This window comes from Micromesistius poutassou, assembly GCF_964030765.1.
Source record: "Micromesistius poutassou genome assembly, chromosome: 15".
Lineage (NCBI taxonomy): Eukaryota > Metazoa > Chordata > Actinopteri > Gadiformes > Gadidae > Micromesistius > Micromesistius poutassou.
In genome coordinates, this window is record NC_140285.1 from 12,435,886 (window position 1) to 12,458,385 (window position 22,500).

The 22,500-nt window shown below is 46.6% G+C and overlaps 3 protein-coding genes across 4 annotated transcripts in view; 2 read left to right on the plus strand and 1 right to left on the minus strand.

The window, feature by feature from the left end:
- Positions 1 to 50, plus strand: part of bmp7b (bone morphogenetic protein 7b) — an 11,515-nt gene extending 11,465 nt beyond the window's left edge. The window contains 1 exon segment of the mRNA XM_084479849.1: positions 1 to 50. This exon segment is cut by the window's left edge and continues 399 nt beyond it. The gene's annotated coding sequence lies outside the window, so the exon portion shown is untranslated.
- Positions 51 to 3,126: 3,076 nt separating this feature from the next.
- On the plus strand, positions 3,127 to 7,740 carry irf10 (interferon regulatory factor 10). Its single transcript, XM_084479630.1, has 8 exons — positions 3,127 to 3,549; positions 4,166 to 4,349; positions 4,458 to 4,525; positions 4,612 to 4,660; positions 5,657 to 5,761; positions 6,313 to 6,702; positions 6,915 to 7,033; positions 7,214 to 7,740. Exons 1-8 carry the CDS (start codon positions 3,379 to 3,381, stop codon positions 7,316 to 7,318), a joined length of 1,191 nt encoding a protein of 396 aa, XP_084335756.1. The 5' UTR covers positions 3,127 to 3,378; the 3' UTR covers positions 7,319 to 7,740.
- Positions 7,741 to 9,403: 1,663 nt separating this feature from the next.
- Positions 9,404 to 22,500, minus strand: part of LOC311359870 (uncharacterized protein) — a 19,535-nt gene continuing 6,438 nt past the window's right edge. The window contains exons 1-3 of one of the 2 annotated variants that reach the window (XM_084479899.1): positions 16,762 to 17,122; positions 10,290 to 12,238; positions 9,404 to 9,795 (exon numbers count right to left, since the gene is read on the minus strand). In XM_084479899.1, coding sequence (XP_084336025.1) covers positions 9,496 to 9,795; positions 10,290 to 12,053 — 2,064 coding nt within the window. In that variant the 5' untranslated portion in view covers positions 12,054 to 12,238; positions 16,762 to 17,122 and the 3' untranslated portion in view covers positions 9,404 to 9,495. Of the gene's footprint in view, positions 9,796 to 10,289; positions 12,239 to 16,761; positions 17,123 to 22,500 lie in introns of those variants that run through there. The other variant, XM_084479898.1, reaches the window with a different exon arrangement.

The following is a 22,500-nucleotide window of genomic DNA, read 5'->3' on the forward strand; positions in this document are numbered from 1 at the left end:
GTAGACAATCAACTTTAGATTCCTCTTTCAAACACAGGCGTGCACGCACGCTGATGCACTCACACACACACACACACACACCACACACACACACACACACACACCACACACACACACACACACACACACACTAATCCTGTGCTTTCTACTGTGTATATGAGACATTTAAAACAGTGATTGTATGTTAATACACAGTAAACAATCTTTTGTTTAATACAATATATATATTTTATTTTTAGTTAATGTCATTCTTATTGTATGTTATTATATATATTGTTTTGGCACCTGGATGAAGGTTCTAAATCTGTGAACTCTTCTATGTACAATACTGTGTAAATAGTGTTCTTTTTTTTACAAAGCAACAAGTGTATTTATTTCCAGGAAATGTCAATTTTGTTGGGGATATGTTCTGCCCCGAATGCAATGCTGCCTATACAAACGTTCACACAATACTATGGTCTATTGCACAGAACAAAACAAAAACACAACCTGAGTCGAAGATAAACATTACCCTTACAATTTGTTTAGCCATCTGTGGCTCTCCATTTACTATTCATTTCAAACCACTAGCCCTCTCCACCCTCTCTCTCTCTCTCTCTCTCTCTCTCTCTCCATATATATATATATGTATATACATACATATATATCTCTCTCACTCTATCTTACTTTTTGCAAACCTGGGGGTGGTAAATCTATCACTTAGATCCCAGAGACCCGAGCTATTCATGGGAATTGCAAAATATCCTCTGACTATGCTCAGCCATTTTAGTTACGACCCTAATGTAATGAATAACCGTAGTGTGCAGAGTCAAGCCGTAATTCAAATGACGAAACTGCAACAACAAACCAAACCTTACGGCCGTCCGTGTCTATTTACGGGCCAACGGTCTCCTCCTAAAGCCGTGACATAAATCTGATGTTGAGCTCGGAGATTACTAGATTCCAAAATAACTCTGTTCCTACCGAAAAAAAAGTCTGTTGTTCAACCCATAAAGGTACACGTAAATGAGAAGAGAGGAACAGCTAGACCGAAATTGAGAGAGCAGATACTTGTGTTTGTTTTGTGCGCTCAACATCTTGACCGTGGCAGTGAAGGGCCTATTTATTGAACTCTGGTGGAGCTGCAGTCTAAACGTCAGGAATAACAATGTGTCCACTCATAACCATGTTTTACTGCTGAACAATAAACTACAAGAGAAATGCTGTCCCATCTCACTTGTTTACATGCGTGTTATCAAATCATGAATGAATCATGACCTTTTGTCCTTCTCTTTTCCTATAGCTGCTCAGCTGCCTGTATATAGATGTTTTAATTGCTGGAAAGTTGGTCGTGCAACACTAACATTTTTTGCAATTTTTACTCTTTGAAGGACATGCACTTGTTTCTTAGGAATGTAGACACACACACACACACACACACACACACACACACACACACACAAACTCACACTTACACACTCAAAAACTCTTTTATCACGTCTCACACCAGCCTTTTCTCTCCAGTATCCTCTTTATTACACACAGTCTGGCTTTGATTAGTGATGCCTGCCACCCGCAGACTTTCCAGCCCTGATACGTCAGCCAATGTATCTGTCAATGTGTGTGCGTGTGTGCTGTGTGTGTGTGTGTGTGTGTGTGTGTGTGTGTGTGTGTGTGTGTGTGTGTGTGTGTGTGTGTGTGTGTGTGTGTGTGTGTGTGTGCATTCAGCACTACGTCTGTGCTCAGGGGGTGTTTCATTGGAAGCCACTAAAGAGCAATCATGGTTAGGGTTTATGCCCCAAAAGCCCTACGTCCTGTCCTGTCTAATCCTTACTGTGGATGGCAAGGCCAATATACAGCCAAATTCCACTCTTGGATCTGATATCTTTGTTCATACCAACAAGCCACGCCATGTGTGTGTGTCAAAGGTTTTATGATGGACAATAAAGAAATCTGAAACTGAATCTGAAAGTGAGTATAGCTAATTCCTGGAATGTAGATTAAGCAATATATATATAACCACATATATATATGTGGTTATATTGGGGCGATTTGTATAAGGTTATGGTAAAGTCTCATGTTGTAACGCACATTTATGTGGTCTTTAAAGGCCTCAAGCCCTTTCCATTAAATGTACGATTATATTGACAATTTTTCAATGGCATATTGCTGCCCTCTTTTGGCGAAAGTGTGGATTGTCGTCCGTTGATTGAGCAGAACAGCGCTATCACACTTGGACTGTCGTGGATTATTTTATAGGCTGTAACAAATACGAAACTAATCCCATAGGTAAGAGCAATAATAGCCCGTCTCTGTTTTAAAAAGTATGACTGGAGCAGCAGATTGAAAAAAGTACTTGAACCTACGCTTTTTCCCTCGCCCACACAATTGCCCTTTGGTCCGGTTTCTTTGGTGTTTAAGATAATTATTAATAAAAATAAAAAAATCCATATATATACATTTCCCTATCATATTGAACTGACTCAACTGAGCTCTGAAGTGAAATAGGCCTATATTATGTTCCCGGGTGCACTTTTTACTTTCAGGTTTCAAGAGATTTAATTGGTATAGCCTATCTGTCAAATGTTAAACACAGGGAAGTTCAGTACAATTACATTATGATAATAATATATAATTAGAATATACTTAGAACTTAGTGATATCATTAGGATGATATTTATATCATCCTAATGATATCATACATATAAATAATTATGATGATTTATATCATTCTATATATGATATGATAAATAAATAAATACATAAATAAATAAATAAATAAATATATATATATATATATATAGGGATGTTGGTTGCTAATCCTGAGAGCATTTTTTACAGTTGAACAAAATGGTTGACAACTTAAGAGTAGCCTACCTCCCTAGTACAACTTGTTTTCCTTATCACACACACACACGCACACACACACACACACACACACACACACACACACACACACACACACACACACACACACACACACGCACACACACGCGCGCACGCACGCACGCACACACACACACACACACACACACACACACACACACACACACACACACACACACACACACACACACACACACACATAAACACGTGTAGCCTGGAAACCGAAAGTGTAAAACAGTAGGTTTCATTTTCGAGGTTTAACTTCTTAGTTAAGACAAGCGTTGAATTTGTCTGCTTTGTTGGGTCTCTGTGGTTAACATAGAAACCATGCTTGGACGTTAACATTTATTAAGATAACTGCACTAATGACCTGGTTAATAATGCGCTGATGTTAAGGACCTTGCATGAGGCGGGAAACCTCTTTGAACGCAGGCTCGTTAAGTAGGATTCAAGGTGTTTTTGTGAATGAGTTTTACCAAGTCAGAGAACAGGCTCCTAGGATGTGTTTAAAATATGGAAGGCGGTGTTAAAATGCACCTTAAAGAATGGCTCATAGCCCAAGTCGACAGTGAACGATACGAAGGGCTGCGGTGGGAGAATGAAGAGAAGACCATGTTTAGGATCCCGTGGAAACACGCAGCGAAGAAGGACTACAGGCAGCAGGACGACGCAGCGCTGTTTAAGGTACTGGGAACACTGGGGCTACTGGGACTACTGGGGCTACTGGGACTACTGGGGCTACTGGGGATACTGGGGTTACTGGGAACACGAGGGCTACTGGGGTAAAACTGTTTTGTTATGATTGAGGGAATGTTATCAGGGCTATATTTTGATATTTAACGAAAGGAATCAACATTTTATATATATTTTTTTATTTTATTTTTTATTTTATTTATTTTATTTTATTTTATTTATTTATTATAAAATGGGTGGCTTAAACCAAACGATCTGATTGGTTCCCAACTGTTGTATATTGAGCGTATACACATAGCTATGACGCCCGTTCAGTTTACAGAGTTCAGTATCAGTAGACTATATATATAGGCTACATTTTAAAATACTTACAAATTTAATTGAAATCCTTATTCGACAGTAACTCAAGTAAAGAAAATCAACTTTAACAAAACCCTGCAAACATAAACAACCATATGAGGAAACGTCTGATATAGCAGTCGTTTCCTGAATGAAAATGAAAATAGTTTGAAAAAAATGAGTGCACATAACTACTGCAAAGACAAAAAATACTTGACCAACAAACATGGGGTACACTTTGGATAACCTCATCCCAAACCTGCGTCAGGCCTGGGCTGTGTACAAAGGGAAATACAAGGCGGGCAGCGACAAGGACAACCCCACCATGTGGAAGACACGCCTGCGCTGTGCACTGAACAAGAGCACAGACTTCCAGGAGGTGCCCCAGCTCAACCAGCTGGACATCTCGGAGCCCTACAAGGTGTACCGCATCGAGTCCCAGCAGAGAGCAGGTAGGCACCGCTGTGGATGGACCTGGGACCATCGGGTCAGATGCAGTCACCATTGGTCAGTGCTAGGTTGGTCGCCCTTCTCCCTACCTTAATCCTGTTCTCCCTCAGAGTCCGAGCAGACGTACAGTCGAGTGGTCGTGGTTCAGACCGGATATTCCAGTCTCCCACCGTCTCAGGTACAGATACAGCACGGCAACATGATGACATTATTTCATAGTCATTATTTGATTATAATGTGTTGTTGTTGTTGTTATTATTGAAGCTTCCTGACCAATGGGAAAGATTAGAAGAAAGGAGAGAAGAAAGTAATGGTAGGGTACCATTTTTAAGAATGTGTCACTGTTACATTGTTGTTCATTTTGTTGCTATACACAATAAAACTATGACACCTTATTATTATTACAAGAATTTGCTTGACTCTGATCCTTACTCTTCAAATAGACAGACAGGTAGAGAGACATTTAGCAAACATATGCAAATTAAAAATGCAAATTCCCGTGCATTCATTTTGGAACTGCTGGAATTCGGCATGTTCACGCAGCATTGAGATCCATTTCCTCTACTTATGTGGCATACTCGTATGAGTGGTACTAACACAAAAGTAAAATCAACTTTAGAGACAAATAAACACATCGTCTTGGATGATGCCCAGTGTTTTGTATCAAAGGCCGAACCAACACAAACATAAAGGGGAGGCCGGCAAATGACTGTATAGTAACAAAGACTAAAAAAGGTCCAATCTCCCCCACTCTCCTCATACTTTGGCACAGCATCCATATTCATGTGTTTTCTTGGTGTATATTGTGACCCCTCACCTCTCTCCCGTGAACCAGCAAATGGACGTAGCAGCAGACAATTAATAACAAAAACCTTAACAAGCCTTATTCCTGAACACATGCAAATAAATAAATAAGTAATTTACATTTAAATTTACATTTAGCGACTTATACTAAGTACATTTGTCATAAGAAGTGAAACAATATATCTCTGTCGGTACAGTAAAGTCAAGTTCAAAATAAGACCATATTCAAAGGGCAGCTGTTTCATGACTCCCTAGTGTTATTTATCTAATAAATAGATGAATGAGCATGCTGTATGAAACCAGCAATCACTGAGTCATAACTCATAAGTCAAACTGTTCCGTACTGTTGTATGCTTACTAAAGTGAGGTAAACGGGGTATCCCTCAGAAAACCACCTGATGAATGTTTTTCATTAAAAAAAAGCCATATATTATGTCAATGTTTGTGTCACGCATGCAGATCTTTTTTTGTCGCCATATGTTCATGTACTACTGTGCTACGTCAGGTGCTTTGTGGAGGGAGCACACCTACTGTGGTTCAGAGAAAGGCCAGCCTCACAGCCACATCCCTCTGGATCCCAGCCTCCTCAGCCCCACGCTGGCCATATCAGGTGACCCCCGACACCCACCCAACACCCACACGACCATAACACAGAACACAGCACATGCTCCCTCTGTAGAGGGCTGTAATTATTCCACCAGGTGTGAGTGTGATGAGCCGTTACGAGCCGTTGGAAAATCTTCCCCTCCCTTTGCCTTAGTGACATCACAAGCGGGAGTGTCCACCTTGATGTACGGTGGACAGATGAGTCTACTAGCCTACCCTGTGGACTGTAGCAAAAACCGCTCGTAATGGCTAATCACACTCACACCCGGTGGCATAACATCACCCCTTTAAGAGCACTGTCACCGTCTGTCTGGGGGAAGAAAGGAAAGTCTTAGGTTTAAAGTTCTAAAGCGGATCATTACAAACTTTTTTCTTCAATTGCCCCTTGGGGACAAATAAAGTTTTCTGAATTTGAATTTTATTTGACGGAGGGCCACTTAAAATGCTCTCAGGGCCAGTAGGTTTCAAACTCATAGCGTTTCTTAACGTTGAACCCTTAAAGTATTTCCCGACAATACATAACATGCACAACTCCCTACCACGGCGTGGGCGCAGACTTCCGAATGGAGCTGACGCTGTTCTACCACGGGGAGCCGGTGTTGGAGCTGACCTCCAGCAGCCCAGAAGGCTGCTTCGTCCTGCAGGGCTGCGTGCCGCTGGGCAACGAGAGGATCTACGGCCCCTGCAGCGCTCAGCAGCTCTCCTTCCCCTCCCCGGCCACGCTGGGCCCCCTGGAGCCCGGCGTGGCCGCGGCCCTGGGCCAGCTCCTGGCCCACCTGGAGAGGGGGGTGCTGCTCTGGGTGGCCCCAGACGGGCTGTTCATTAAGAGGTTCTGCCAGGGCCGGGTGTACTGGAGCGGGCCCCTGGCCCCGCACAGCGAGAGGCCCAACAAGCTGGAGAGGGACAGGACCTGCAAGCTGCTAGACATGCCCATATTTGTACACGGTAAACCAGTGTGTCTCTCTTGCTATACTTTCTTTGAGTTTAGTTTTGTTATTATGATTTCTTTATGTTTAGATATATTATTTTGAGTCATTTATTTCCATAAGTTAATATAGTATAGTATTAGTATAATTGTAAATACATTTTTAAAATATGATATTAATATAAAACATCACAATAATAATACACGATAATCTAAATGTGTCTGTCCACAGAGCTCCAGAACTATCTGCAGAGGAAAGGCCCACAACCAACCTATGAGATTGATCTCTGCTTTGGCGAGGAGTATCCTGACGCTAAAGTTTCCAAAACGATGAAGCTGATAACAGTTCATGTAGGAAACAATCATATATTCACCATTTCACAATTGGAAAGTAACTAACAAGTTCCCAGATTTTCGAGTGCACCCCTAGGTGCACACGCTAACAGTAGAGGTGCTGTTTCATCTATGACCACTAGATGTCACCATCATCACACATTTCACCACGTGCTCCCTCCTTGTGTCGTGGTGAAGGTGGTGCCCCTGTTTGCCGTGGAAATGTTGCAGCGATTGCAGCCGGAGGGGGTCGACACGGAGCCGGAGGTTCACGCTCCCAAAGCAGCCAAGGAGGAGATGTAAGGAGATGTATGGAGATGTAAGGAGATGTAAGGAGATGTAAGGGGATGTAAGGGGCCAGTTATCCAACTGGATGTATGCTTCACAACTCTACTCTCCAAGGAACTCCTTGATGTCTTCCTCATAACCCAAGTCTAACTTGATGTTCAGTGTAAAAGACGGAATCAAATATCTGATGTGTGTTTGATACTCGATTAATGGTTGTTTGCTGTAATGTAAAGCAGTAGTGATTCTAATCTGTATAATTTATATTGAGAGTTTTTCTACATGCCAGCTATACAATATTAACCAGATTAATCTTGTGGGTAAAGAGTTATTTTGAGTTAAGTGTGCTTAATGTTCGTAGTCTACTGGTAGTAGTCTAATAATTTATGCAGTTCAATGCACGTGTACAATAATCAAGTATGCAAAATAAAATGACACCACAAAATGAAATCTATAAAGCTATTTTTTATTTAATTCTAGCGAACATCATATAACAGATTCACCATTTAAAAAATATACATTTCATAGCTATAACATTTACAAAGAAAAAAATCAACAGGTAAGGTGTTGTTCTTTTTAAGAATAAAATAAAAAAAAAACTAAAGTGAGAAAGTGTGCTAATTCAGAGTAGATACCCGTATCTGAGTTTAAAATACTTTCATCGTTTTCCCTGCCTTCGAACATACAGTACATAAAAAAAGCTGAGAGAGGAACAGAAGCGTACAGTACACAGGGGTCAAGAGTGTTCACAAAGCATCCTTTCCAACGTGTTAATAGCACCGGTACTCTTCAGCCAAGTGGTACTTTCTCAAACTTTCATCATTCGGATTTCCAAGGAAAAACACAGGGTGGGGGGGGGGGGGCGGGGGGCACCGAGGCAAGGTAGGCCCTCACCGTGCGGTGCGCCCCCCCCCCCCCCCCGCCCCAGTGGGAGATTGTCTTGTTATGCGACTCGTTTTCATTAGTGTTCTTCCCTAAGAGATCATGTTAAGAACATATTGGAGGGTAATGCCTTGGCGAACAGACGGTTTTGACGCGACCCACTGTGGTGAGCGATACAAAAAGGCGAGTTTTTTCTCGTTACATTCACCTTGCCCGCCCGGACCCACACACAGACATAGGCTCAGAAGCAAGAAAATTAAAACCAGAGAATGCACTGCGAAATTGACCGTTTAGCATATTTACTGTATTTAACATTTGAAATGTAATATATATATATATATATAAATATACAATATATATATGATACATATTTCATTTTTTTATTCATTTATATATCTGCACTTTTTCAATAGCATTTACTGTATTTAATAACACTGCCGGAAAAAATCGATACCCTGCAGAAAATACTGTCCGTAAGTAGGCATTTGGGACATCCATTACAAAACAGTGAACACAGACAAGTGCTTGATTGTCTTACTAAATGTCTCAGTGTGTCTCGGGGAAGCCCACCCGCGGTACCCTACTGCTGCGCCCTACAGGTCTCTACCAAACTAAAGGGCAGGAAGGGGAAGGTGTAGGAGAGAGAGAGAGAGAGAGAGAGAGAGAGAGAGAGAGAGAGAGAGAGAGAGAGAGAGAGAGAGAGAGAGAGAGAGAGAGAGGCAGGGGAAGAGGAGAGAGAGGCTCACTTCCTAGGAATAGATACGACTGGACTGAGTCTATACTTTGGGCAGCAGTGTGGACACCGATTAATTGCAAATGTTCATTTTCGTCTTTTTTTTTTTTTTTTTTTTTCTTCCCTGCAACCCTGCCTTGAGGTCAGTCCATTGTATGTCTTGTTGGGTGCAACAGAGACAAGGAGGGTGTGTGTGTGTGTGTGTGTGTGTGTGTGTGTGTGTGAGTGCGTGCGTGTCTTTGCTTGTGTGCATGTAGGCGCGAGCGTCGTTATGTATGCATAAGCAGGTCTCTACTGCCACTTCATTTGCTTGGAGCCTTGAGGTAAATCCAGGAGGCTTTCATCCCTTCCCGTCAGTTTCATGGCGTCCGGGGCCGACCAGCGCCTCTTGCGCGGCTGCTGCTGCACCTCGGCGGCGGGCGCTGCAACGGGAGCGGGGGGAGGAAGTGCTGGAACAGTGGGAGGCGGATGGTTGCTGTGGTGGGGGTGGTGGTGGGGGTGGTGGTGGTGGGGGTGGTGGGGGTGGGGGTGGTGGTGGTGGAGGAGAGGTGGCGGAGGGGGCGGGGGAGGCATCTGCGCCCTAGGGGAACTGCTGCCGCCGCCGCCGCCGCCGCCGCCGCCGCCGCCGCCGCTGCTGGACTCCCCTCCGGCGCTGGAAGAGGGGTGGGCGCGGTGGGGCCTGGAGCCGGAGCGCGAGGCGGCGTGCGTCCGGCTGGCGGGCGGGGGGGGCGGGCGCGGGGGTCAGGGCCAGGCACACGTCGCCCTCGCACAGCTGCCGGCAGGGCAGGCCGTACAGCTGGGCGGTGCGGGGCGGACAGCAGGACGACCAGCCGCGGTCCCGCACAAAGAAGGGGTACTCCTCCAAGACTTTCAGTAACTCCTGAAACGAGACACACAGCACGAACGGTGCGCTTTGACAACAAGGTCACACTCTTCATGATACCGTCGGTGTCATACTCACAAGACCGACTGTCAGTGTGTTACCTGATATTTGTTGATTACTAGTTGAACAGTGTGATTTTGTGCGTTATCTGTCAGTCCCCAGTGTTATGTATGTTTAGTTGAACCTGTCTTTTCTGTGCTCTGTTTTTGTGTTCTGTCCAATTTTGTGCAATGTCTACATGCCCTGTGTAAAGTCTACGTGCTCTGTTTCTATGTTTCGTCATGTTTTTTTTTTGTGTGCAATATCTACTTGTCTGTATGTCAGGGCTCCCTTGAAAAAGAGGCAAAAACGTCTCAATGGGACTCGCCTGGATAAATAAAGGTTGAATAAAAAGAAATAACAAATTAAATGAGCTATTTCAGGGCCACGCAGATAACAACGAGAAAGCACCGGTCAAACTGAGAAGCCACGGGGCCCCTGGCCGCACTGACCTGAGTGTTGCGGTCGTTGAGGTTAACCTGTAGGTGATTGAAGCCGTGTGCGTTGCCAGGGGCGATGAGCAGCACGGTGCAGGTGCTGAGGTGAAACTCTGGCGAGGTGTCGGCGCTCCTCAGGAAGTCCTCCGTGCGGAGCTCCTCCACCCGCTTCAGCCGCCCGCTGGCCAGCTCAATCAGGGACCCCTTAGTGAAGTGAGGTAGGAAGGCAGGGGAGGGCGGCTGGGCGGCGGCGCCGCCCGAGGCCTGAGAGCCCTCCCGCGCTCTGCTTCTGTCCCGCTCTCGCATCCTGTCCCGCGTCCGCCGCCGCTCGCGCTCCCGCTCGCGCTCGCCGTCCCGCTCCGCGTCCTTGCCCTCCCGCTCGCGCTCCTTGTCGTGGCCTCTCGCCCGCTCCGCCTCGCTCTCCCGGAGCCTCTCGCCCTCGGCCGCCCCGTGCTCCCTCTGTCTGGGGGCCGACAGGGACTCGCGCTCGCGCTCCCTGCCGTGGTCGGGCTCCGGCTCTTTCTGTGACCTGTCGTGGTTGCTGGGCAGGCGGTGGGAGAATAGGAGAGGGACGCCGCCCATGGCGTGCGGCCTGAGGGCGGGCTCCTTGAGCGGGGTGTACAGCGGCGTCTCTGAGGGGCCGTAGAAGGGGAAGCCCTGGGCCTGGGGCTGGGGCTGGAGGCCGCTCTGCTGCTGCACCGAGCCCAGGGAGTAGTAGATCTGGGCCTCCGCCGGCGGGACCCCCAGGGCCTCCAGCAGGCCTCCCCTCTCCGCCCTGGGGTCCGGGCCCAGGTGGTTGGGGCTGGCGGAGAACAGCCTGGGGCTGGACTTCAGCATCAAGCCGTGCGCCGAGTCCTGCAGCGAGGAATGCATCTCGTGGCCCTCGGGCGGCAGGGAGCCGGGGAAGAAGGCGCTGGCGGACGCGGCGCGGCCCGACAGCTCCTCCTGCTGCCTCCTGCCGCCGTTGGCGTGGGGCCCGTGGGGACTGAGGGTCATCCTGCTGGTCCTGTCGCCGACGTAGTCCCCCGGGAGGGGGGGCAGCCTGGAGGTAGAGGCGCTCCCCCTGCCGCCGGGCCCGTCCAGCCCGTTGGGCCGCTTCACCAGGTAGCGGTCGCGGGCGTCGGCCAGGCCGGCGTCGGGCGCGAACAGCGGAGGGTGGTGGCCGAACAGCTGCGAGGGGGAGAACAGGGCGGAGCTGAAGTCCCGGGGCCCGCTGTTGAAGTAGGACCACATCTCCCGGGAGTCGCCGGCGTAGGGGGCCTTAAAGGACGGCGAGGAGGACGCGGCGGGGGCCTGGGGCGCCGGCAGCGACAGCGGCCCCTCGCCCCGGAGCCACCTGGAATGGTTGGACAGCGTGGCGGCGAGGGGGTCGTCGCGCCACGAGGGCGAGCCCGAGCCCCTCCGCTCCCCGGCCCCCACGTGCCCCGGGAAGAGGGGCAGAGGGGACGGGTACGGGACGTGCCATGGCAGGGGCAGGGGGACGCTGCTGGGCGCGGGGATGGGCAGGGGCGGCGGCGGGGGGGAGGCCAAGACGTGGCGGTTCTGTTTGACCGGCGGCCGGCCGCTGCCGCCGCCGCCGCCGCTGTCGCCGCCGGGGTCCCGGCCCCCCTCGGCTCGCGCCGCGCCGGGGCGGCTCCGCACGGGCACGGGCGGCTTGAACTCGTCGGCGGGGGGGGGCGCCGCCGCCGCCGCCGAGAGGTGCCGCTCCGCCGATCCCTGCCGGGACTCCCTCTTCTTGGGAGGGAGGCACTCTTTGCCGCGGTCGGGGCTGGGATTCATGGGTTGGCGCTCCGGCGACCGGCGAGGTGGGAGGGGGGGGGGGGCGAAGGCCTAGGTCACATGGGCCTCGCGGGAGAAGGAGGGGCGCGGAGAGAGGGGAGGGCCGCCGCCGCCGCCGCGCCGCATCCCGGTCCGGAGATGCCCCCGGGGGTCTCGATTCCTCAGCGACGCGAGGGGCCGCTTACCTACGAGAGAGAGGGAGCAGAGGAGGAGGAGGAGGCCACGGTGAGGGAGAGAGAGAGAGAGGGGGGGAGAGAGAGAGAGAGAGAGAGAGGAGACCGAGGGGTTGGGAAAAGGCGGAGCGAACCGAGAGGAGGGAATGTGTGAAACACGCAGAGGGAAAAATGGACAGTCTGTCAGGTTCTGGTGGCGTCTGTCGTGCGGACTGTCAGCTGCCAGTATGGTCAGACAAACACAAACACTCGGTTGAGTCAGACGGGAGGGGGGGGGAGAGGGAGGCGAGGGGCTGGGCTCCTCCTCGCGGCAAACAGTTTGAGCCTGAAAGTGTTGGAACTCTTGGGTTTTTGATCGCTATATAGTTAATTAGTCATTATCTATGTGCACTGCGGTGGCTGTGAAACTACCCAGCGCACTTTTCTCATTCAAACACATTCAGCACAACTCCCACAAGTGTGCTAAAAATACACAGCATATTGAGCAGCCGCTGAAGTTCATAGGCAATGCAGTATGGATGTGAAAACACACACACACACACACACACAGGCACACACACACACACACACACATACAAGCACACACAGGCACCACGCACCGCGGCCCAGCAGGAGATTCTTCATCTCTGAGTCTCGGAGGATGATTGGAATATGTAGATATGTGTTTGTTTTTTTTTCACCACTTTCATAAGCCACCCCCTCTCACACCCCCCTGGGGTATTTCTTCATGTCCTATATGAGCGTACTACTAGCATCAGTGCATACTCTCTCTCCCCTCCCTCTTCGCTCTCTCTCTCTCTCTCTCTCTCTCTCGACCCCCCCCTCCCTTACTCTCTCCCATACACACATTAGCACAGTAACAGACGTACACAAATTATCCCTCCGGCAGAATCCAGGGCTTCATACTCCCTCAGCGATAGGCAAAGCTGGTCACCACCCACCTAAAATGTGACAGAAATACTGCAGTAACCGCCAGCCTGTGTGAGCCCGCAGCACCTGACGTGCCTGTGCGTCTTTATTAATACTTGCTACAGTGGGACTTGTGTGCTAGCAGGCGAGGCTTTCATAAGAGGATGTATTGGCCTATATTTCTGCCGGCTGTGTTTTTTGTTGCCTGGAGTGTAGCATTTAAGCTGTATCACTTATTTGCCATTCATCTCCATTATCTCCTCTTATTGTTTTTGGAGTGGGGTGGGGGGGTGGGGGGGGGGGGGGGCATGTGTGGAGCAGACACACCAGTGTTTATTGTTTTATAATGATGTATGAAATCCACCTCCATTGCCCTAATTCATAAGAAGCCTAAATCTCGTTCCGCCCGTGTCCTTGTTCTGGGTGCGTGTGTTGATGCTCGCGTCTCGCAGCGCAGCGATCGCACTGATGGCTCAGTCTCATTGAGTGCAAAGTGCGGGGGCGTAAAAAACTTAATTTCTATTCCCAAGGTTGTAAGTGAGCTGCTGCTTTGAAATGACGGCTGCCACCGTTTTTTGCAGCCTAGCTGTTCCCTCCGCCAGGCAGCCCCGCGCACACGTCCACGCACACGTCCACGCGCACGCGCGCAGTCTGCGTGTGCACAGACAGAACTTCTTCAACTCTTTACCGTCTAACTACCACGCTGTCACCATGGCAACTGTGTCCACACACTTAGTGGATTCTGAAAAGGTCTGAAAAAGGTTGCTTGAGGATAATTTATGGTTGTTGTTGTTGATTCACGTAGTACTTGTAAAGCTAAGTGACTGAACTAATTTTCCAATGTTGTTTTTCTTAGATCCCCACTTATGCACAATCTTGGAAACCAAACTTGATTTTTTTCCACGGTTGACCTACATTCACAACAATACATGTTGAAGAGTTATGGATTCTGTTTTATCAAAATAAAGTCATCTAAAGTAATTCCATCCCTGAGATTTAATGTATTACCTAAAGTCTAAATAAATTAAATTAGATTAAATACACAATAAATATTTTGTATGCATCACCTCTCTTTTTGCACCACTTTAACACCATTCTTCAAGCTTCTTTGTTTACAGTTAAAACCACTAGACCTACCGCGGATTTGTTCCCTGCCTTAGATTGCTTTATTAAGGAGCGTGGATATCTAATATCTTTACAACTTTACCTTGGGTTGAAGAGATCAACACAATGGATCAATCAACAGGTCTTAAATTAAGTGTTAAGTGTGTTGCTTTATATACGATATCGGCCGATATTGCGTTTTTTAGAGATTAATTTTTTCATTTTTTTCCCGGCATGGTTTACAGACAGACAGTTCAATAAATGTTCCTTTTCCTTTTGTTCCATTCCTCATAATCATCATTGTGTCTTTATTATGATCCGCGTATCGGCCATCGGCTAAGGCTGATGCAAAAAATTCGGTATTGGCATCGGCCCTAAAGAATCGGTGGATCCCTCTTGAAGCACAAGTAATCTTGTAATACTTGTTTTATCTAACTGGAAATCCCTGTATCCTAAGCCTCTATATCATTTTTTATTCAGTTATTATAATGCACATAAAAAACATCTAAAGTCATAAATAATATCCGCCCTTTATTGTCATGAAGACAATTAATTAAATCTATTAATTCTCATTGAGATTTTTTATTAATTAATTTGTGACTTTAGACCATTGTTTATATGTAAAGGTGTGTGTGTGTGTGTGTGTGTGTGTGTGTGTGTGTGTGTGTGTGTGTGTGTGTGCTTGGATGTGCCAACTCATTGACTCACTGTGACAGGTCAGCCCCTCCTTATTGGTGATTCTATCTCATCATCATGTGAATAGAAGCTGTATTTCACCCACACCCAAGCTATAGTCTACAAAATGCGTTTTGTCGATACAAACAAACAACTCTAAGCGCACTGTTTATGTAAATGATTCAGATCTCTGCTACAGCGCACACACTCCATCTAAAGTTCAGTGTGCAATTGAAAGAGGCAGACAGTCTAAAGGGACTCTGACATTAAACAAAGTGCTGTTTTTCTTCTGGCTGGGAAACATTTCCCTGTCCTGCCTACCGTGCAGAGGAGAATCCCCTCCAAAGGAGAATCCTTGGAAGCTTACGACAAGAGAGAGAGTGAGAGTGAGAGAGAATGTGTGTGTGTGTGTGTGTGTGTGTGTGTGTGTGGGTGTGTGTGTGTGTGTGTGTGTGTGTGTGTGTGTGTGTGTGTGTGTTAAATATACCAATTTTGCCTCGTAATATGTAGTCGTAAATAATACTATATTACCTATAGGATACAATAAGAAACTCATTTTGTGATGTTAAGCCTAACCACCACGGTTTTGACTAAGCCTATGACTAATAACAACTGATAATGCACTCCGGTTTTCAATAGAAGTGGTGCGGAGAGACACAGAAATAGAAGACGGCAAAGTGTTCCCCACATAAATAAACACAAATGGATTTCACAAGCTGTCCTGTAGCAGCAGCCACCAGGTGCTGTTGGACAGTTTACTACATTACAAGTTGTCTGTGGTTTTATCATCACAGTATTTGTTGTTTATAATTATTAATTACATGCTTGTGTGTGTATCTATACTGCTTTGTTGATGAGTTGGGCTCCAGGCAATTCACTTTTTCTTTGTAGGTCTTAATATATTCTTGAGAATATGTTCTCTCCCACCTCTCACGAGGAGAGGTGAGAGAGGGAGGTCAGATGCAGTACATAATTCATTTTCTTGTTTTGTTGCTTTTTTCTGTTTGTTATGTATACATAGTAGGGTGTAGTTTTCTGCGAGCTGCTTATGGTTAGTGGGTTTAATTAGCAAACCTATTGTTTAAACATGCTCAATTATGTATCTCAATTTGAACATTAATATAACAAACCCTAATTCAGTTGCGTTCATCGGAGGTTAAGGCATCCTTTGCAATCAATTTCAACCATCAATAATCAAATCAAAAACGTGCAATAAATACCACAAATCTGCTTTGATTACCACACAAAAACAACACAACCTGCAATTATCCGCATATCCAAACATACATGAATCAACATATATACAAATATGGATGCTACTACAAAAAAGATAATTAAAGTAATAAAACCAATTGACCTCGGTTTAAGTTAAACAACCAAAAGAAGCAAAACTGTTATGATGCCGTTCAGAGATATTATTTTTTACAGAGAAAACTAGAAACATCTGACTCTCCACGAAGGAAATTACAAAAATCGAAATGTGCCTCGCAGCCTCCTCCGCTCTCGTCTCCAGACAAATCTTTAAGTGCTCACCATCTGCTCCCAGTCAAAACACGTCTTTATACAGCGTCTGCCTCGACCTCGCAAGCCATCAAACCCAACCACCACTTTATCAAGCGTCCCTCAGCCCGGCCGCAGCTTAGACTAAGCAGCAGCGGAGGAAAAGTGATGCGGCAATTCATCAGCTGTCAGTGGAGTCTCCCCCCCGGTTTTGAAAGCCTTCTAGAGCGCACGGCGGACGGCTAGACGGTGGGGGGGGGGGGGGGGGACGGGGACGGGACGGACGGACGGACGGAGCTGCGTGGGGTCTGAACGGGAGCCCCCCTCCTCCCTCCGTGGAGACTGACCTTAGAGCCAGCCGGGCGGACATCGCAGCATGCCGGCCGTTCATACTCCAGAGCTGCTGCTGCTGCTGCTGCTGCTGCCACAGGTAGCGCAGGGCCGCGGGGGCTGGGAGCCCTGATGCCGCACGAGGGCCACTGCCTCCAGCCTCCAGCCACCTGATATGACACCCCGGAGGTAACGGCAGCCTCCAGCCCCAAAGAGTGTCTCTGATAAACCCGGGTGTGAACAACGCGAGCAAGCCGATGTGGCGTAGTGAGAACCCGCGCCGTCACTGTGTGTTGGCGTGTTTGTGTGTGTGTGTGTGTGTGTGTGTGTGTGTAAAGTTTGGCTGCCAATATGCATGTGTGGAAGCACCTGCTTCAGACTCTGTCTCTCTCTGTTTCTCACTCCCTCGCTCTCTCTTTCTCTCTCTCTCTCTCTCTCGCACTCTGTGTGTGTGTGTGTGTGTGTGTGTGTGTGTGTGTGTGTGTGTGTGTGTGTGTAAAGGACTGAGGAAATGAGTAATATCGAGCAGTGAGAAACATATCTGGTATGCAGAGCCACACAAGCAGACCAGTTGCTCTTACCGCCCACTCGCCTTACTCACTAAGGGATACACACACACACACACACACACACACACACACACACATGCATATATGTTGAGAGTCTACCACGAGTGCAGAAGACATGAAGGTTGATAAGGGAGTGGGGAGGAGGGTGGGGGGGAGAGAGAGAGACAGTTGCTGAGAGGACACGGGTTGAAGGCTCATCCCACACATGCATCTCACACGCAGGCTCCGCCGATGCCTCTGACTCAAAACCTAAGTATACACGCAAAGAGAGACAGAAACACAGCATATAAATATACTCTTTTCACTCGCTCGCTCGCACACATACACACACACACACACACACACACTTCATTATTTATACATTACTATGTGACAAGGAGGCCTACTGTTAAATCACAGTTCTGGGTTTGAATGAATAGAGTTGCTGTTGATTTTTTAGTGCATTCTGGGAAATACTTGGTGGAGGAATATACACACTTTACTGTACATGTAGTGTGGATACAGTAATACAGGCAAGGGCAAGACAGGACATGCAAGTCCATTCAAATCGTTATTGCATTTCCTCTGTGTCTTGTGTAGTTTAACGCAATAAACACGAACAGTACAGTGTGGTTGGTGTTGTCTGCTGCTGAACGCCTCTGATGAATACAGCTGTAGCCATGTCGCACCACCACAGACGTTTCAAATGACCAATAAAACGCTGAATATAATTGAAACAAGTTCTTATTTAGGTTATGTTTAAGTTTGTTTGATTGCTCTTTATCTACTTTTTGCATTGAATATACACCAATATTTGGACAAAAGGCAACATAATGTTTTTATACCAGAGGAGACCAGGAAATTAGGAAATTAGCCTGGAGTGTTAAACAAAACACTTTTTTCAACCATTTAAAATGTTGTAATACTGTGTGAGTTAAAATCAGGAGTCCAAATGTAATACTTGAGTTGGTAACATAGCCTGCATCCTGATCTTAGAAGTCTGTAATCGACAAATACCAGTCAAACATTCAGGGGAAACATATCTGCATGGTTCCTGCTCCTGTGAGATATGGTGTTGTTGGACTTGTTGGACAATTTTTATAAATATGAGGAAATTATGCTGGAAATAATGACATAATATTATAATAAGTGTTTGGTAATACACCAGTACCTTTATAAAACAGCAGGGTTACCCGTACGTGTTCATTCGATATTGTGGTTCAGGGGTCACCATGTTCATTATAAGAAGATCATTAAAACTGAGAATTATATGGCAACATTCTATCAGTATTTATGTTATTGTCAGTCGCAAGCTGAACAGTTGCTGTCTGTTTTCCTTTCAACAATTTAATATATTTGGAATCTTAAAATGAAGCAGCATTCCTAAAAATAAATATAGACTTATCACTCGAATTATAAATTGACTCTATACAAAAAACGTGTACCTTTCTGTTATCTGTTGAACTTTAAGCAGCAGGGGTAGTTTTAACGAAACACAAAGCAAATTCAATTATGCAAAAATAAATAATGCAAATGTCTATCGAGACAAAAAACAAAAGGACTATTTACGCCCCAATTATATTCAGAGACCACATGCAAGACAGCACGCTGCGTTGGTTGTATTAACTTTCAAATAGTTTAGTCTACTTTCACATCATACATTACACTACCACCCACAACACTTTCTGTTCTGTCATTTAAGGCCACATAACCTCTAACAGTGGGTGCAGATCCAACTATGAAATTACTTTTAAAAGACTGTGGGTGGCAATGAGTTGAGTGTGATATAATAGATCACAGATCTCAGATATCTGCGATGCTATTTTGCAAAAAGCATGAGAAGTGATATGTTGGTTTATTTCTTCAACCTCATCTCAGCAACTAAAGAATAACTCAAGTATGTGTTTTTTTATTGATAATATGTTTAATTAAAACAGACTTTGCAGTCAGCAGCTTGTTTTATAAATTTTCATGTAATTATGTAAACTTGTTTTCTCACCAGCTACAATTGGTAATTGGTTGTGTGTCATCTGGGGGTGCGGGCGGGGGGCCGGGCACAGCCCCCCCCCTGGCCCTGCTCTCAATATCATCAGCGTACGGACGTTCAATTAAAGGTATGGACCGACTAATTTAACAAGATATGCTGTTGCAGAAAGCACCATAATGACTTTGCCTCATGGTAATAATTTAATATATTGAACCCATATATTGAAATGATTTGGAACGGCATCTTTCTTAATAAATGCATAATTAATTTCAAGGTTGGTACGAATGAAAAAATGTAACCCTCAGAAATGAACACAACAACCTTGTATGGATCCAATGCATAAATATGCAATGTGACACTTATTGATCCAGAACACAAATGAGCACCCGTCAACTGTTCATTTAGATACAATTGTGACGGTGAGTCACAAGGATAGCTGAGTGACACATTATGTTTGGTGCCGAGAAGTGAATCCACCACACACTGTAAACATACAATAACTGTCCCGTACAATGTTGAATTAATTTGAGCAGACACAATGCATACACAACATGTACACCGCATACTTCTTTGTGAGTCACCGATGAGAAAGTTGCTCTCTCTCTCTCTCTCTCTCTCTCTCTCTCTCTCTCTCTCTCTCTCTCTCTCTCTCTCTCTCTCTCTCGCCCCGCCCTCGTGCTTTGTGCTACTTAAGCTGTCAATGAGAGTGGCAGGCCGTGTGGCAGAAAGGTCAAATGAGTCAAACGACGTTCAATAGCTCGGAGCGGCGGGCAAATCTAGTCGACGACAACGGTGGAGGAAAGAAAAACAGATCTCACGTACGGAGATCGTCTGAGGGGAAGTGGCCAACATCGTCATGGCACCCCCCTTCACCCAATATTTGCCCTCATGGCACCCTGCTTGTTTTCAAACCAGAACGTTTTTTTTTTTCCTTTTCCTTTCCCATGCGTAGCCAAGTATTGGGTAGCGGCTCGCGTTTCAACCCCTGAGCGGGGGCATCTATGGTGGACAATCTGATGCAGCAGAAATGTGTTGAAATCCGACCAAAGAGGAGAGGGGAAAGAGGAGAGAACGGGGCGGGGGGGGGGGGGGGGTGGGGGGGGGGGGGGGGGGGGGGTATGGCGTGCGGGAGGAGACGGTGCCCTTCACCGGACGAGGCAGCCAGACACACGGAGGGGAGAGAGAGAGAGAGAGAGAGAGAGAGAGAGAGAGAGAGAGAGAGAGAGAGAGAGAGAGAGGGGAGGATGAGGCAGGGAGAGGGAGGAGGAAGGGGAGGAGTACTACTTGACCCGTACGGTGGCCTAATCGACAGTGAGCCAGTCTAAGCTGATAATGGGGCAGGGTGATACGGGCAATAGCTTATTGGGCCAGAGGCCAGCTCAGTCTCCAGGGCCCCGACCCGTTCTTAGAGAGGATGAGGCAGCAACCCGCTTCACTGCAGGATCAGGCGCAGCGTGGATGGGCTTTGGCCCAGAAGTTACTATTAACGCACACACACACACACACACACACACACACACACACACACACACACGCACACGCAAAGGGTACAGTGGAACGTAAAGAGCTCTAGGAGACACACACACTCACGTGGACAACCCCCATACACACACACACACACACCTACACACACACACACACACACACACTCACACATTTTCGAGGACAGACGTGGATGCACAAAGTCAGGCCAGGGTTCAGTGCTGACGTGGGCACAATCATCAAAGACTCGGCGTCATTGAGTGTGTTGGCCGTGCCCGGGGGAGGGGTTACACACACATTGAGTTGCTCATTCACCGAGGTGAGGAAATATAAGTGACTTAGCAGAATGCATTAGGTTACAATCAGCATGGACGGGATGCATGTTTCATGTTTCAAGTCGGGAGCTCAGAGTGACGGCGCTGTGACCACGGGAGACGCAGGCAGACGTGGAAGTGGACGGGCCGTAATGTATGCAGGGTTAATCTCTGAGGATCCCTCATTGGTACGGCCTAAGGCAAGCTTAGTTTAGTTCTGACAGGAAATCCCCCTCTGTAGTGGTACAGCCCGTTCACCCCTGGGGTATAAATAGGGCAGCTACGGCGCCTTAAGCTGGCTTTTACGCAGTATCAGTTAAAAATATGACTTCACTAATTACATCCAGGTCAACCGCTCGCAAGAACCAAGACGCACTGCATCTTCTGCCTCTGGTATTATCAGCAGTCAATACGGGGAGAGGAGTGCAGTGCATGCCCGCACACACACACACACACACACACACACACACACACACACACACACACACACACACACGCACACACACACACACACACACACACACACGCGCACACACGCACACACAGACACAGACACACACATATTCACAGAGAAGAACGCATCACACATACACACAAAGTGCAGCGTGTGCACACACACACACACACACACACACACACACACACACACACACACACACACACACACACACACACACACACACAAATATACACACAAACAATCGCATAAATTTGCCTTCACATACACATTAACACACGCAATCCGTTTTTCACAGATTATTTAGCCAACCTTTAACTAGACATTATTAAACAAGACATTGGGTATTTAACGTCTATAAAGATTGCATTTGTTTATTACATTTTCTTTAACACATGAATACATAGGATTGACAGAAAGCTTTGCCTTAGCTCTGTATGTATTAAAAGTCATGGACAAAATAGAAAAACACCCATAATGTAATAATATGATAATAATGAATACATTTATTAAATATAGTAAAATAAAATAAAATCTCAATGGCAACAATGGAATGCAGGAATGCATATTTTCAATATGATTTGATATGTTAGTTTTGAATATATTCATATTTTCTTGAAGCTCACTAAATTGTGTAGTGTAGAGTCTCATGCTGCTCCGCTCGTCACGCCTGGCGTTATTACCTACTGCTAATGCTCAGTGGGAGCAGTCCTTTGTCAGTAGTTTGTGATCAGTGGCTGTCAGACCCAATTAGTCAAACCCAGAGCCTTGGTGTGAGTAGCAATCCTACGCAACCAGATCATGAGCTGACGACTAACGAGATATAGATGGGACGGACGCGACGCACTGAGAGGGAACGACACTGTGAATGAATAAACAGCAACACTGCAGGACAAACAGATAAAGACCAGTGATCAAAGAAAGAAAGTTCCACACAGACCCATCTCTTGCTGTTTACATTTCAATGA